The sequence below is a fragment of the Netta rufina genome, assembly GCF_964035555.1.
Source record: "Netta rufina genome assembly, chromosome: 12".
Lineage (NCBI taxonomy): Eukaryota > Metazoa > Chordata > Aves > Anseriformes > Anatidae > Netta > Netta rufina.
Window position 1 is genome coordinate 6799578 of NC_140135.1, and position 15986 is coordinate 6815563.

Genomic DNA, 15986 nt, shown 5'->3' on the forward strand with positions numbered 1-15986 from the left:
GAGGAAGGAGGAACAGACAGAAACAGCCCTGCAGCCCCCAATGTCAGTGCAGCAGGAGGGCAGGAGGGGCTCCAGGCACACAGCAGCAGATCCCCTGCAGCCTGAGGAGAGGCCCATGGGTCCCACATGGAGCAGATCTCCACGCTGCAGCCCATGGAGAGGAGCCCACGCAGGACCAGGGCATCTGCGGGAGCTGCTGCCCACGGGGTGCCCACGGGGTACCCACGTTGGAGCAGTTTGCTTCTGATGGGTGCACCCTGTGCTATGGACCTGTGTGTGGAGCAGCTCCTGGGGAGCTGCATCCTGTGCGAAGCACATCTGGGAACAGTTTGGGCGTTTTATGGTAGGAACTCCACGCTGGAGCAGGAGGAGGAATTGGCTTCGTCCGCAGATAAATATTTTTTTCACTATATTTTCCCTCCCTGCACTTCTGAGGAGGGGGAGGAAGATTCAGTGTGCTGAATCCGAGCTGGTGCTAGGACAGCTGTGCTGGGGCTCATTGGAACCGCAAGGTGGGGTTAATTGGGTAATGGCTGGGAGGGTGGAGCAAGGCTGCAGGGAAGGCACAGCCCTCTGCTGCTGCTGCTCTTTTGGGAGAACAACGGCACTGAGGTACGTATGGGGTTAGGAATGCAAAAAGGGGTTGGGGTTAGGGAGATGGGGACAGAGCAATGGGGACTGGGATAAAGCCAGGGGGACGGAGCCATGGGGACGGAGGGACCCCCCTGCTTTCCCCTAGGGCTGCAGCTGCTCTCCCCCACAGGGATCTGCTCTCCCAGCTCAGCTTCCCCTCCTATCCAGCTCCTTAAATACCAAATAAACACTTACTGCCTGTAAGCGCTCTGTGGAGTTCAGAGCTCATAAACATCCCGTCTGTCTCCACTCGGCCCATTCCTGTGTTTTTCCACGGCTCCAACATCTTGCAAGGCTTTACGCTTAACTCAGAGGTTAACGTAAAAGCTAATTCTCCTGACAACCATTGCTGGGTTTTCCCTACCTCCAGCGCCATGGGTGGGGCTGTGAGAAGCCTCCTCACCCCAGCTATGTTCATCATTGAGCTTAGGGCTGAAATTTTGCGTTAAACGTTCATGACACATTTTTTCTTTTTGCTCATTTTCGCTTTTGTTTTGACCACAACCTGCGGGATGAAAAAGAATTTCCCTGCTAGTTTGCGTTAGCTGCGAAGAGCCATGCTCCTCTACAGTTGTGCTGCTACTTTTAGAAGACAAGGCAAGATTTTTCCTTCTGTTTAATTACCGGTGAGTAGCATTTTTTCTGCTTTTCACCAGTTTTGGTAGTCCTTTTTGCTTTGTGAGACAGGGATAGCTGAGCTACACCTCTCTTACAACAGGGATTCATATTTGCTAACTGGATATTTGATCTGAAGCTGTGGGATGATTTGCATCTTTTTTCATATCGGTAGAGTCCAATAGATCATTCCAGATAATTCATCTTGCAGTGATGTTTTTATATTTGAGCTGTCAACAAGAAGAAATATTTGCCTGTATATATCTGCCTGATAAGCGCACCTGAAAGCACCAGCTCGTACCATGTGCTGTGGGAAAATAACTGTGGTCCTGAGTGTGAGAGCTGAATTTGCACATAGCTGCTATTTCTTTCCATCATGAGGCCTTTTTTTTCCCTGTCTGAGCCCTTGGTGAGGGCTGATAATGACCAACCAAGTCTGCTCCTCACCCATCCTCTGTGCTTGCCCTGCACAGCTGCTGCAAAGTGATAACAGAAGGGCACACAGCAGTGAGGGGCCCACGAGCAATACTGGGCAAAGCTGGCTGCAGACAATCCTGCTTCTATCAGCCCACACACAATTTTTTTTTGATTGTTTTTGAAGCTGTGTGCGATCCGCTGCAGCTGGGGGAAAGCAGTTCCTTTTTCTAAAGGCTGTGCTGGCTCCCCAGCCTGCAAAGAAAGACCCTGGGCTGCTGTTGCTCCTCTGGCACAAATAGTGTTCCTATTTGTCGGGGTGGCTGCTGGTAGTGTAGCCCTGCTCCCTGTAAGGAGCTCTTTTCAACATGCAGCTCATCCCTGCAAGAGGCTTGATAGGCGCTGCTGATGGGCTGAAAACACACGCCTTACAAAGTACCCTTTGTGAAACACCAGCAGGCTAGTGGGCTTCTGCTTCATTTTTTCCTCATGAGTGTTTTATAGAAATGAAAGACAAGGCACAGAAGAGATGCTAATCGTAGTCTTATGTCCATCTGTCTTCATGAGCCTGTCCTCCCTTGTCTGTTGTAGCTAAAATTCTTGAAATATCTGCCCTCATCAAAAGTCTCTGTGTTTGCAACTGCCTCTCATGCCACAAATATCTGTGGGAGTTGTTTGTCTCACTGAGATGCAATGGCCTGTGTGATCACTGTTACACAAAACCACCTGCCTGCCTTATGCAGTCATTTCCTTCCAAGGGCTCTTCTCCGTTTCCCCCAGGTTTCTGAGGAATGAGATCATATCTGCTGGAGGAGGGAATCATTTTTAAAAAAAGTCACACGGGAGCTGCATTGCATGCCCTTCTTCCAAATTTTCCTTACTCTCCATCACCTGGGGATCCTCAGTGCGTCTCCATGAGCACAGGGAGAGCTGGGAGGGACTCCAGCCCCCAGCAGGAAAATAGGGCGTTTCCATGCTGGTTGGGATGTGCCTGGAAAAAGGAAATTCTCCATCTATAAATGGTGCCAGCTTTCTGCAAAGCCACTGTTCTTACATCCTTAAAATAGTTGCATACACCATAAACCAAAGTATCTTTCCCATTTTCCTGTCAAAAACCACAACAGTTTATTGCCCAAACTTTAGAGGATACCAGAGAAAAACAGCCAAAAAGTGGCTGATTGTGGCACCAGCATGGGGAAGAAGCAAGAGGAGTTAGGAATCCGTGTTTTGTCAGGAGATGATGACCTGGTGGCCATTCCACAGACATGGTGGGACAGCTCACAGGGCTGGGCTGTGGCCGAGGACTGGTGTGTCCTGCTGAGGACAGGCAGGCCAGCAAGGCGAGGTGGAGGAGTTGCTCTTCATGTGAGAGAGCAACTACGTTGTATTGAGTTCTGCCCAGGGGAGGATGAGGAGAGAGCTGAGAGTCTGTGGGTGAGAATTTAGGGGCAGGCTGGTGCGGGGGATAGTGTTGTGGGTGTCTGTTACAAGTCCCCGGACCAGGATAAGGAAGCTGACGAGGCCTCCTACTGATAGCAGCCTCACGATCACAGGCCCTGCTTATCGTGGGGGATTTCAGCTACCCTGACATTTACTGGAAGGCCTCAGCCAGCCACCCACAGTCCCGGAGGTTCCTCCTGTTACAAATGAAGTCTCAACCCAATCTGAATTTAGTAATATTTATAAAAGGCAAGTAAACAGCGCTGAGTGCGCGGGCAGCCTGTGCTCTACCAGCACGTACAGACTAACATCGAACTTTCTAAATATACAGAACACTTCTTTTACATATTAACCCCAAGTATGCCTATAGATATGAATCATAAACATGGCAACGTTTTAAAATGCAAGTGTTTAACAAACAATCCTTGAAGGTTATTACTATTAATGTCCATGACTGGGGGAGCAGAGTTGGAGTTGGTAATCCTGGTTGAAGTGCTCCCATATCTTTCATCGCTTCATTATTTTTTCTCAGATCATATAACAGTCTCCATTTTCCGTTCCTTTTCTTGATTACAAACACCGGATAATTCCAGAGTTAGTCGTGGGAACAACACATCTCACTTTCAGCCTTTGGGCCTTATGTATCCTGTTCCTCCTGGATCGAAGGGAAACATTTCCGTCTCCTTTTCAAGGCCAATAACCCTGGGTCAAAAGGCTCGTCCAGGTCAGCAGGGGGTGTAACAGCAAAGGCCTGAGATGGCTGTAGTGGTGCGGGGGGCGATGGTGTAGCAGAAGGATCTGTGGACAAGCCTGCAGCTCCCTCAACTCTCTGGCAAACCCCACGTTTCTGACTGTGGTCCCACACGGCTCTTTAAGGCCTCAGAGACTGCTCACCAGGTGCCGAGTAATCCCACTGCAACCTTGTTGTTTTTAGTTGCAGAGTCCCACACCTTGACCTCAATTTGGTCCCATATTTGAGGCTCATAAACTGTCTGATTGTTAATAAAAGGAATAAGCTGTAAGGTTACCAGGACAGTCTTTGTTCCTAAGGATGTATGATTCCCCATAATGCGCAACTGCTGACCAGCGAGGGGCAGTTGTGTGCACAGGTTCGCTTCTCTCAGCTCGAGCTTCTCTCCATCTCCAGTGCGCCCATTTCCAGCGACTTTCTGTACGAGCTTCTCCGAGTGGTTTGTTGAGTTTGGCCGAACCCATCTTCATGAGCCAATCAATGTGCCTGATCCCATCCTGGTCTCTGTTCTGCTAGCCTGTCCCTATTCGTTCCTTCTTTCTACTGTTGCGAGGACATTTGTTGTCGATGGAAGGAAGACACAGACGCTCAATATGAGTGATCAGTGAACTTCGATTTATTGGATAGCTCAGTCGTCTTTACCTAATTCAATATAATTAGCTCATACATACTGCAAAAGCTAAGCTCATGATTGGTTAGTGCATTTCTCTATTTTATCAGCTAGTTTCTCACTCCCATCAACCGAAATAACACAGTTAGTACTTTCCCAAACCACCAACAGATATCATGTCCTTGTGCCTGATTAGCTCCCAGACGTTACGTACTTTCTCAGACTCATATGAGCTGCATTCGATACTTTTTTAGCTCGCAACCTCCTAGTTGCTCAACATTCACATGACCTACTTCACTTAACCGTTCCTCCACATTCTACTTCTTTATTGATGACATAACTTCATTACATTGTGTTGCCTTTTTATCCTGAAGGCAGGCTCAACTCTTATACTCTTTGCCCCAGTTGTTTCTTTTGAAAACAACTTTTCATTGGTCAAAGAACTTTGCATAGAACAGCAACAGCAAACACCCAGCAACTTCCATGGCTGGAGAACTTCCAACTTAATGGCTGGAGAACAAGAAACCGGAGACTGCATGGTGTCTCCTGAATCACCCTTCTTTAATCCCTCTAAACTCTTTTACATTCCTGATGGCTTCATCGTTAACAGTCTGATATTGTCATTAACCATGAGGTTTGCCGACTGTTGCAGGAAGAACGGCCAAAAACATCACAGACGCTAGTATGGTCAGATCATGCTGCCCTTTATTACCCGAATAGCCTGACTTTTATAGTAAACTTAACAGCGGCGGATAGTGCCTCACAAGATTATTGGTCAAAAGCACTCAGACAAACAACTGCACGAAAACAACCCCACCTGCAAGAAAACAACCCCCTTGGAATTAGCAGTCACGTACATCCCGTCCTTGAAGCCAGCTGCTGGCAACAATATTTTTCTAAATTCCTCAATTGGGTGGTGTGGGAACTTCTCATAGTCGTCCTGGTAGCTTGGTTTGCTCAGCTGCAGCAAGCCATGGGATCTTTGCTGTTTCAAAAATCCCTCAATAGCCCACCCCCATGGCCACACTCCCACATCTCCCCCTTCTTTATTAATATCAACCATTTTCTTGACACGAATTATCACTCCATATATCACACTCCAGTGCACTGATGATAACTTCCAGATGCAAATGGTGGACGTGCCAACTAGGAGAGGAGCACTGCTGGGTCTTGTCCTCACCGGCAAGGAGGGGCTGGTTGAAGTGGTGAAGGTTGAGGGCAGCCTTGGCTGCAGCGACCCTGAGATGGTGGAGTTCTGGATCTCATGTGGCACAAAGAGAATATCGAGCAGAATCGTGTCCCTGGACTTCAGTAGGGCCAACTTTGGCCTTTTCAAGCAATTGCTAGGAGAAATCCCACGGGAGAGGGTACTTGAAGGAAAAGGAGCCCAAGAGAGTTAGTTAGCATTTAGGGACTGCTTCTTCCGAGCTCAAGATCAGAGCATCCCAACAGGTGGGAAGTCAGGAAAGAGAGCCAGGAGACCTGCATGGCTAAACAGGGAAGTGCTGGACAAACTCCAGTGGAAGAGGAGAGATCATGGAAGGAGGGGCTGGCCCCTTGGGGGAATATAAGGGTGTTGTCAGAGAATGTAGGGAGGCAACCAGGAAAGCTCCGGCCTCCCTAGAATTACACCTCGCGAGAGGGGTCAAGGACAACAGAAAGGGCTTCTTCAAATTCATTGTGGATAAAACTAACACTAGAGGCAATTTAGGCCCACTGCTGAATGAGGTGGGTGCCCTGGTGACAGAAGATGAAGAAGAGAAGGCAGAGACACAAAACTGAGAGGAGTGGCTGACAGGCCGGAAGGCTGTGCTGCCATCCAGATAGACCTGGCAGGGAGAAATTCAATGAAATATGAGGGCAAGTCCTGCACCTCTGAAACCTCATTTCTCAAAATCCTTTTAGCAGGGCAGAAGCCAGGCCATCAGCTCCATCACAGGGGTGAACACAATGTGCCTGGCCTGTTTCCTCTTCCCTTGGGTTTTGGCTGCTCTTGGGGTGAGGATGCTGGGCTGGGCACCTGCTTGGAGTGATCCAGAAGCAGCTCCATGGTTGAAAAGGCTTTCTTCTTCTTTTCCTTCAGATGCTGCTCTGATGTTTGCAGGGGTCCATGGAAGCCAGCTGGATGCTGCCAGGAGGTAATGTCTCTCTGGAGTGGGCCCATCCTCCTGCACAGGTTCTCGTCTCTGCATGAGAAGCTCCTTTCCCACCAGCCTCAGGCTGTCTCTAAAACAGACCATGTCTCTAAAAAATCTTAAAAAAAAAAAAAAAATCTTAAAATCTTTGTGTCCCATCTGAGAATCTAATTACAGGTCATTAAATTTTGTCCCTTTGACAAAAATATCTGCTCCTCCCACGTCATCTTTGCTCCAGTGCTTTGCAAAACAGCAGGAAAAAAAATAAAAATATTAAAAAAAAAAAAAAAAAGAGCAGTAAATTTGGTCTCTGTCATCCAAAAGCCAATGATTACATCTGAGCTCTGCAAGCCAGCCTCTAGCAGTGTTGCACCCCACTGCAAAATGTGTTAGGTGCAGACAGTTTGTTCTTGTGATCAGTTGCACAAAGGGAACGGGATGTGATTGGGGTTTTCCAAGTCACCACGATGACGGATATGGCAGGTGCAGAGCCTGCAGCCACACACAAGCTCAGGAGCTAAATCTTCCTGAGGAAGTGAGGGAGGGAGCTCAGCCAGAGAAGTGTTTCTGTACAGGCAGGGGCACGGCCGTCACGGGCAGCAGCTCTACAAATGGGTGTTGAAGGGACGAGGCAGAGCTGTAGCACTGCCAAGCTGCAGTGAAGGGAGGGCTGCAGAAAGCACCAGCACTGCTGCCTGTGTTGCCATCAGCTGGCAGTGCGAGGGAAGTGCTGATGGTGCTGAGGGTGCTTTTCACGGTGTCGTTCCCAGGCTGGTCCATCGCTGCTAGTGACCCTCCTGAGAGCGTTGCTGCAGAAGGAGCTCCACCCTCGTGCTGGTTTGAAAGCCCCTGTGGCTCTTTGCCATGTCCTTCGCAGGCTGTGAGTGTGAGAGGGGACTTGTCCTTGGGCTGGGTACCACCGCGCAGCCCTCCTGCTGCAGCAGACCTGGGAGAGGTGGAGAGCGGGCACCTGCAGCATTTCCACGCTCGCTTGCACCTCTGTGCTGCAGAAGGGCTGGTCGAGGCGTGAGCATCCTGGCAGGAGCCTCCCAGTGCTGCAGCCTCACCGTGCCTGGGTCCCACCAGGTTCGGGTGCTGAGGGAACTGGGTGAGGTCCAGGGGTGAAGCCACGCTGAACGTGGTCCCACTGAGCAGCTCCTGACATGCAGAAGGAGCCTGATTCCTGTTGTTTTCATTCCAAAAAGCAAGGAAATACTTGAACCAGTTACAAACCGTTTTTATAACGTGCCCATAATGTTATGATTTTTTTTCTTAAAAAGAAAAAAGGGAGGACGGAAATCAGACGTGCACAATGGGTTTCAAGAAGTCAGTTGGGGCCTTTCCAAGAAGAGCATAAGAATTTGTCCTTTGGCTTTTGCTTAGAACTAACCCACCCTACTTTGGTTCTCTCCTGTTTCCAGACCTGCTGCTGCTTTTGCAGGTGTCCTGTCTTGCAGCAGAAATGACAGAGCTCCGGGCAGAGGAAGGATCCTCTGTCACGATGCACGCACCAGCTATCAGGAACATCAGCTTGGCCGAGTGGGAATACATAAGAGAGAACATCCCCGAATTAATCCTGCAGTACTACGCAGAGTCGCAGTCAGTAACCATTTACCCAGCTTACAAAGGCAGAGTGTTTTTCTACCAAAACAACGGCTCCCTTGTCCTGCAGGAGCTGCGAGAGACAGACAGTGGCATCTATAAAGCAACAGTTAACTTGTTGCAGGACAAAGCAGCAACAACCACTCTTAGAGTGATCAGTAAGTCAAAAATTGGTTGAAAGGATGTTTTTCTCTGACCATCAGTAGGATTTGCCATCAGTAGGGTGCACAGGCATGCCTCCCCCAAAGTGGACTAGAGGAGGACTTTCTGGTTTCATTACTGCCTTGAACGACATGGACTGGAGACCCCAGAAGAATTGCTGGGAAATGTTGTAATGTATTCTGAGACTGAATCTGGCTGTGGGTTGAGCTATGGGTTGGGAATCGTGGCTGCTCAGTGCCTCCATTCTTGTACCTGCTTCCTTCACCACGAGCAGCTGCTCACAGGAGGTGAATGTCATAAAATGCCCTCCAGAGACAGGATTTCTCACCAAGCTTTGCAGCCTCTCCCTTCACACCAGCACTGCCTTCCTCTTCCTCTGCACTTCCCTTGAGGACAAACAGAAACGAGAGCTCACCCGGGTTTGCATTGCCCTTTCCTAGAGCTCAGCAGCACTGCAGGAGCACCCTGCATGTAGGACATCCAGTGAAGGAAGATTTCAGGAGCATGTGGTTGCTCCCAGGTGGAGGTCCAGATGTAGCTAAGAGCAACCCCAAATGGTGCAGGCACCATGGGCAGTGATTCCTCCCACCAGCCCACGCTGCCCCCAACCCCATCTGAGCTGGCCTTGGGCACCTCCAGGGATGGGGCACCCATAGCTTGTCTTGACAGCCTGTGATAGTGCCTCAATACACTCGTAATAAAGATTTTTTCCCTTGTATCTAATCTAAACCTACCCTTTTTTAGTTTGAAGCCCTTACCCCTTGTCCTATCACTCCACTCCCTGGCAAAGAGTCCCTCCCCAGCTTTCCTGTAGCCCCCTTTAGGTACTGGAAGGTTGGTAAAAGGTCCCCCCGGAGCCTTCTCTTCTCCAGGCTGAACACCCCCAGCTCTCTCAGCCTGTGTCCATAGCAGAGGTGCTCCAGCTCCTGATCATCTCTGTTGTGGCCCTCCTCTGGACTCTTCTAATACGTCCATGTCCTTGTGCCAGAGGACCCCTCCACCCCACTGCTGTGCGGGGGCAGCTTTCTCCTCTCGGAAGTGTCCATAAAGTCCCCGTCATCACTTCCCAGCATAATCCCAAGGTGCAGCTCTGTCGGGTCGGTGTCCGTGGCCCCAGGGTGCCATGCCTGAGCTCCAGGGGCTGGTGCTGCCCACCCCTGGGGAGGTGCCGTGGCTTAAGGGCAGCGGCTGGGACATCGGCTCTGAGCTTGGTGGATGTTGCCCTGCTCCTGCACTGTCTTCTGCCCTGCCAGACTCAACCGAGGCACTGAGCTGAGGTGCGAATGAGAAGGGGAGAAGGGGAGGTGCTGCTCACCCCGCGTGGGGCTTGCTGTTCTTGCATCTCATGTGGAGCGGGTTTAAGGTGGGAGGAGAGGCAATCCCAGGCAGTGCTGCCATGTCGCTCTCTGCTTTCCAGAGCCCTTGCCCGAGCCCAAGCTCCTGAGCAGCTCAAACCTGGATGGTTCACTCATCAACCTGACCTGCGTGCTGCCAGAAGGAACGGTGGCTGATGTCTCCTGGAAGAAGGATGGACATCCCCTTCCTCCCGAAAAGTGCTTCCAGCTCACTGGGAAGACCACTGTGCTGCAGATCAGGAAGGCAGAGAAGTCGGATTGCGGCTCCTACTCCTGCATAATCAACAACTCCATAAGCTGGAAGGAGGCAGCCCTCAACCTGACCGTGACAGGTTAGCATTGCCCTGCCGGGGTGGGTCTGGTGGTTTGCCACCTTGTCACACCAGCCCTGAGCCCACAGGTACCTGGACGAGACCCCCAGCAGCTCTGCTGTGCTCCTGGGGCTGGCAGATGTTTTGTTCGTTGGCTGTTGTCTCACTTGGACCTGCAGCCTTTGTGCATTTAGGTGCCAGCTCAAGCCTGCTCTTTGAGGCACCAGCACTTTGTCCCTGAGACCCTCGCAGGTTTCAGCTGCCTCTCGTGGGATCTGCCACGCAAGGAAACCCAGTAATCCTTTAGGGTTTCAAGCTTGTTGCAGACTCCTGGGATAGCTGCTCCATGTTGTGGGGTTGTCCTCCATGCAGGTCTTACTCCTCCTGCCCGTGCTGCACAGACGACGTCCGCTGCTGCGCTGGTGCTCACTGCCATCTCTGCCGTCCTCTTCGTTATCCGGGTCTCTCAGCTGGGGAAGCTCAGACTCGGTGAGTGCCCACGCCTGAGCTCCTCTCTCCATGCCGTGGAGAGGGCAGGGGGCGAGGCAAGCCCCTTCTCTCCGAACTCACCGCGGTAGTTGGAGGAAGCTTGCTCGATGGTCGTGCAGTTCATGCACTTCTTATGCTTCTGTGGCTTGAACAGAAAACAAAATTTCCTAGCAGCAGTAATCCCAAATGGCTTTGGGAGAAATTGGGCCACCTGCAGGTGTCATGGTATGAGGCATAGGAGTTGTTCCTCTCTGTCCTCAGGAGTCCCTGGGGAGAAATAGAAAGGGCAGGACACAAAGAGCTTCCTGCGTGGAGGTGCTGAGAGCTGACCAAGGGCCACGTGGCATTGGGTTTGGCGACCAAGCACACTGGTGTTTGGGTCAGGATGGTGCAAACTGCTGTGCACCCATACCCAAGCTTACGGGTTGATGTGGGTGCTTCTGTAGCAGCATGATGGTTAGCAGAAAAGAGACCATAAGACCTAGCCAACAGCAAGTCCTCCCACACAGTGTCGGTAGCCTTCTCATGTGCTCTTCTACCCACCGGGAACAATCCCCAGAGCAACAGAAACCATGTGGAGAACAGGGGTGAAACCCGATAGCAGGTAGGAAGGTTCTCCCGCATGGATTTGTCCCGCTACTAGCACTGGAAATATTCAACACTGGGTCTTGCCTTTGGGGTAATCTCTCCTGAGGAGCTCTACATGCCTGATGCTTGTGGCAAGAGCTTGTGCCATCCAGGCTCTTCCCCACAAAATGTAGCCTCCAGAAGAAATCCAGTGCTTGTCAAGTGGGCAGAATTGTATCAAGGTGTCAAACTAGATAAATTAGTGTCTTGGTCAGCTCAGAGCAAGTCCAAATCTGGCTGGCATCTCATGGTTCCTCCTCAAGTCAAACAAAGCCCTTTAGAAGCCTACCAAAAGCCTTTGAAGTCCACCAGCATTTGTCTTTGAGGTTTCCAAATCTCAGGAATTTGATTCTTTACAAGGGAAGCGTGTGCTTGGTGTTCACCTTCCCTTCCCAGGCTGCACCCTGGATCCCTTGGTGAGGTTCCGAGCCCTAACTCAAAGATATTTGCCTTTTTCCCAGGAAAGGAAGCATGGGAGTGGTTAATGATGTCCATCCTGGGGCTGCTGTGCACCTCTTCTCTCCTCCTGTTGGCTGCCTCTGTCATCTGGATGCAGGAAGATGGTAGGATTCATTTAAACTGAGTTGTTCTTCATTTCTCCCGTGTCTTATCTTTGATGACACCAAAGACCTCCAGGTCTCTCCAGCAGCATCCTTGTCTGATGCAGTGCTGTTGGGTTTGGAGAAATCAATGTCAGGGTTCCCTGCTCTGTAGTGTCACCATCAGCCAGGAGAAACTTTCCCATCTCACCTCCTTGTTTAATTCTGCTCCCCACAGGTCATTCTGCTGCCTTCATCCTGCTCGGGCTTTTCCTCTCAGCTGGGATCGTGGCCATGGCACTGACGGCGGTGGCGATGGCGCCGTGCAGACCAGCAGTGCTCACACGCTTCGGGTCCAAAGGCTGTGAGTTGCTGTCAGTGGCCTAAACCTCCGGTGCAAAAGGCCCGATGAGAGCCTGGGAGCAAACTCCCCGTGCCGGCCTGCCCTCCTCTCCCATTTCTCTCCCATCCACCAGAACTTCTCCCCTCTCCCAGGGCACCGTGTCATCCTGTGCATTACAGCCACGACGCTGGCAGTCAACCTGCTGTTCACCAGCCTCCTGCTCCACAACTTCCATCAGCTCCACGGTAATGGGCGGCCGGGTTGGCACCACGTGTGGCCTTGGTCGCCTTCCTTCTGGGGAGAGGTGGGGTGTTTGGGGTGGGACTGGCCTCAGCCAGGGAAGAGAAAGTCCTTGGGTGGCTTTGTAGGCTGTATTTGATGCAGTCATGGCAAGCCTTGTGCTTAGCCGGGAGGTCACAGCAGGGCAAGGTTTGCCCCTGGAGCTCCAGAGCGTGAAACACCAGGATGCTCTGAATGACCTTCATGTTCTGTCGGTGTTCAAGGGGGGCAGGAGAGCAACCACTGACAAGTTCTCACTGTCTCCTTGGCAGAGCGGGGCTGCTCAGAGGCTGTCAATCTGACCATTGGCTTCATCATTCCTCCTGTGGCAGTCCTATCCATGCTGCTGCTCCTCTTCCTGTGGTGTAAGTAGCCCACTGGTTTCCTTTGACTCTCTCTACAAGAAGGACATGGAGGTGCTTGAGCGCGTCCAGAGAAGGGCAAAGAAGCTGGTGAGGGGTTTAGAGAACAAGTCCTACGAGGAGCGGCTGAGGGAGCTGGGCTTGTTCAGCCTGGAGAAGAGGAGGCTCAGGGGCGACCTTATCGCTCTCTACAGATACCTTAAAGGAGGCTGTAGTGAGGTGGGGGTTGGTCTGTTCTCCCACGTGCCTGGTGACAGGACGAGGGGGAATAGGCTTAAGTTGCGTCAGGGGAGTTTTAGGTTGGACATTAGGAAGAACTTCTTTACTGAGAGTGTTTTGAGGTACTGGAATGGGCTGCCCAGGGAAGTGGTGGAGTCACCATCCCTGGAGGTCTTTAAATGTTGAACTTTGTGATATGGTTTAATGGAGGACATGTTAGTGTTAGGTCAGTAGTTGGACTCGATGATCTTGAGGTCTCTTCCAACCTAGAAATTCTGTGATTCTGTGATTACAGCCACACCAAGTAGCTGCTCCGTCACTGAGACCCTGCTCTCAGCTCCCACCCCGTGGCAGCAGGTCTTGAGACAAGAGGCAAATTGCCTCCACTTCACCCAGGAGTGCTCAAGGAGGTGTTCGTGAAAAGCGAGTTTCTCCTCCCAAATGTGGAGGATTCTCTTCTGCTCTCCTCCTGACCCAGGAGATGTGGGCTGGTGCCTAGCTGGCCACTAACCTGAAGAGTAGTGAGCCCATGGTGTTCCTCACCGGCTCCATGATGTGTTGAGGAGAGGGCGGGAAGAGGACCCCTGCTTTGCCAGGGTGTGCAGAACAATTGGGAATCTGAAACACAAGAAATATGGCACTAACCTACCAAGGGCTCGTAGGTTAGAGGTGCAGGGGCTTGCAGGCAAGGTGGGTGTCCATCTCTGTGCTGCCTTCTGGCTCTCCATGCAAAACAGAGATCTGGTTTTGGAAAGAGAAGGGTTTAGCCATGGGAAAACCTCCAAAACCCATTCTTCCCTGCAGTCGCATTTTCACATGTCCCCATGAAACTCAGGGTGGTGTTGCAAACCCAGGAGCTGATGTCCTCTGCTTCGTTTTCAGCTTTCAAGAAAAATCAGGAGAAGCAGCAGCAGCCGGACCCCCAGGAGGTCACCCACAGCTTACAGACCACGTCCACCTTGGTGACTTCCAGCACACATTAGCTGTCTCCTTCTCTGGTTGCTACAGATACTCGTCATGTAACAAGGAATATTCAATACTCACCGGGAAGCATCCGTCTGCCTTCCTGCAGAACAGCACGGGCAGCTTTGTCACCACCTGGGGGGTGACATCAGAAGAACCAGTCATTGGAAAAGCTGGTACATTCCTCCTAGGCCATTCCAGAAACTGAACTAGTGCCAAAGTGGATACTGGATGATTTTGAGTCTTAAGGATTCTTTGTAATACATCTAGGTTAGATTGCTGCTCTTTTGTAAGGGAGCTTCCCGTAGTTCCCGACCGCTCATCTCCTGTCCTCCAGATCAGTGATGGTGCTCAAGAGCCTTTCCTTTTCCTCCAGCTACGGTTGGGTTGGGCATTGCCACTGGAATGGGCTGCTACAGCCTCACTTGTTGTGCCCCACGTTGGGTGCCATTTGTGGTGACCAAGTGCACAGACTCTTAGTGTGATCAAGTCTTTATTGCAACCCGGCTATGCTCCTTTTACACACTTTCCTTCCAGAGGTTTTCCGTCCACAAATCCTCCAGCCCCGTTTACAGTCCTTTGATCCTTGTATTTCTCAGGCTGGTAGGTACCTTATTGCAACCTCCTGTTCCCATGCTGGGTTTTGGTCACACTTTGTTGCTTTCCTCTTTCCTGGGCCTCGTGGCAGTCCTTGCTCTTACCTCCTCTTGTTATTCCCGTGTGCCTCAGACTCTGTGGTGACTCGCAACCCCACATTTCTCTTGTCTTCAGCACTCCCTTCCTGGATTCTCACTACTCTTATCCACATTTCTAACTAAACCTACTTTTTCTACTTTTCCCACAATTTATCCATATACATGGATAATTAAACCTACATTTTCTGCATAGAATCATAGAACCATAGAATATCCCGAGTTGGAAGGGACCCATGAGGATCATCAAGTCCAACTCCTGGCACTGCACAGGTCTACCCAAAAGTTTAGACCATGTGCCTAAGTCCAATCTCTTCTTAAATTCAGACAGGCTTGGTGCAGTGACTGCTTCCCTGGGGAACCTGTGAAGAACCTCACCCTGATGTCCAGCCTAAACCTCCCTTACCTCAGCTTAACACTGTCCCCCCTGCACTGGTGTTTACACAGAACAGGTCACCTGCCTCTCCGCTCCCACTCACGAGGAAGCTGCAGACTGTGATGACTCCCCCCTCAGCCTCCTCTTCTCCAGGCTGACCAGGCCCAGTGCCCTCAGCCGTCTTCCCCTCTAGGCCCTTCACCATCTTCATCGCCCTCCTCTGGACACTCTCCAACAGTTTCGTGTCCTTGTGCTGTGGTGCCCAGAACTGCTCACAGCACTCGAGGTGAGGCCGCACCAGCGCAGGGCAGGCAGGCAGGACAATTCCTTCCCTCGACCAACTAGCGATGCCGTGCTTGGTGCACCCCAGGGTACGGCTGGCAATATGTGATTACAGATCCCACATTGGTCTACCTTTTTGCAGGTGCCCTTTCCTGGGTATTATCCATTATTGTGGTTGGTAAGCTCTCATATTCTATTTTTATATATTAAAAATATATATATTATATATATATATATTATATTAAATATAAATATATAAATATATATATATAAATATATATATATTATATATATAATATATATTATTATATATTATATATAATATATATAATATATATTATATATATGTATTCTATTTTATATATTCATATATATATATACATATATATATATATATACATATATTCTGATTTTTTATGTATATTTATAAGCACCTGTGACCTAGCCTGTGCTGATTTCCCTTACACAGGCTCTTAACTGACCTTGTGGTCATACCACAGCTGTCAGTGGCTTTACATCCTTTGTGGACTGTAGTGTTTTAGGTGGAGCTGAAGGTCCCCCTTTTTTGTCCCCCTGGTATCAGCTGAGAAATATGTTCATACATGAAAAAAACTAATGAAAGGAAAGGAAAAAAGAAAAGGAAGGAAAGAAGAAAGGAAGGAAGGAAAACAAACAAACAAAAAAAAATTACAGAAAAAGGAAGGAAGGAAAGAAAGTAAAGAAGGAAAGAAAGACAATGAAAGAACGAAAGAAAGAATGAAAAATAAGGAAAGAGAAAGAAGGAAAG

The 15986-nt window shown here is 50.2% G+C and overlaps 1 protein-coding gene across 1 annotated transcript; it reads left to right on the forward strand.

Moving 5' to 3' along the window:
- Positions 1-529: 529 nt before the first annotated feature.
- LOC311213915 (uncharacterized protein) lies at positions 530-15358 on the forward strand (the record flags this gene model as incomplete). The annotated part of the gene is made up of 13 exons (XM_084294252.1): positions 530-612; positions 1155-1259; positions 6547-6601; positions 7369-7478; positions 8020-8197; positions 8271-8358; positions 9780-10049; positions 10401-10517; positions 11606-11707; positions 11922-12047; positions 12179-12271; positions 12578-12670; positions 13769-15358. 13 exons carry the CDS (start codon positions 530-532, stop codon positions 13867-13869), a joined length of 1521 nt encoding a protein of 506 aa, XP_084150378.1. The 3' UTR covers positions 13870-15358.
- Positions 15359-15986: the final 628 nt, after the last annotated feature.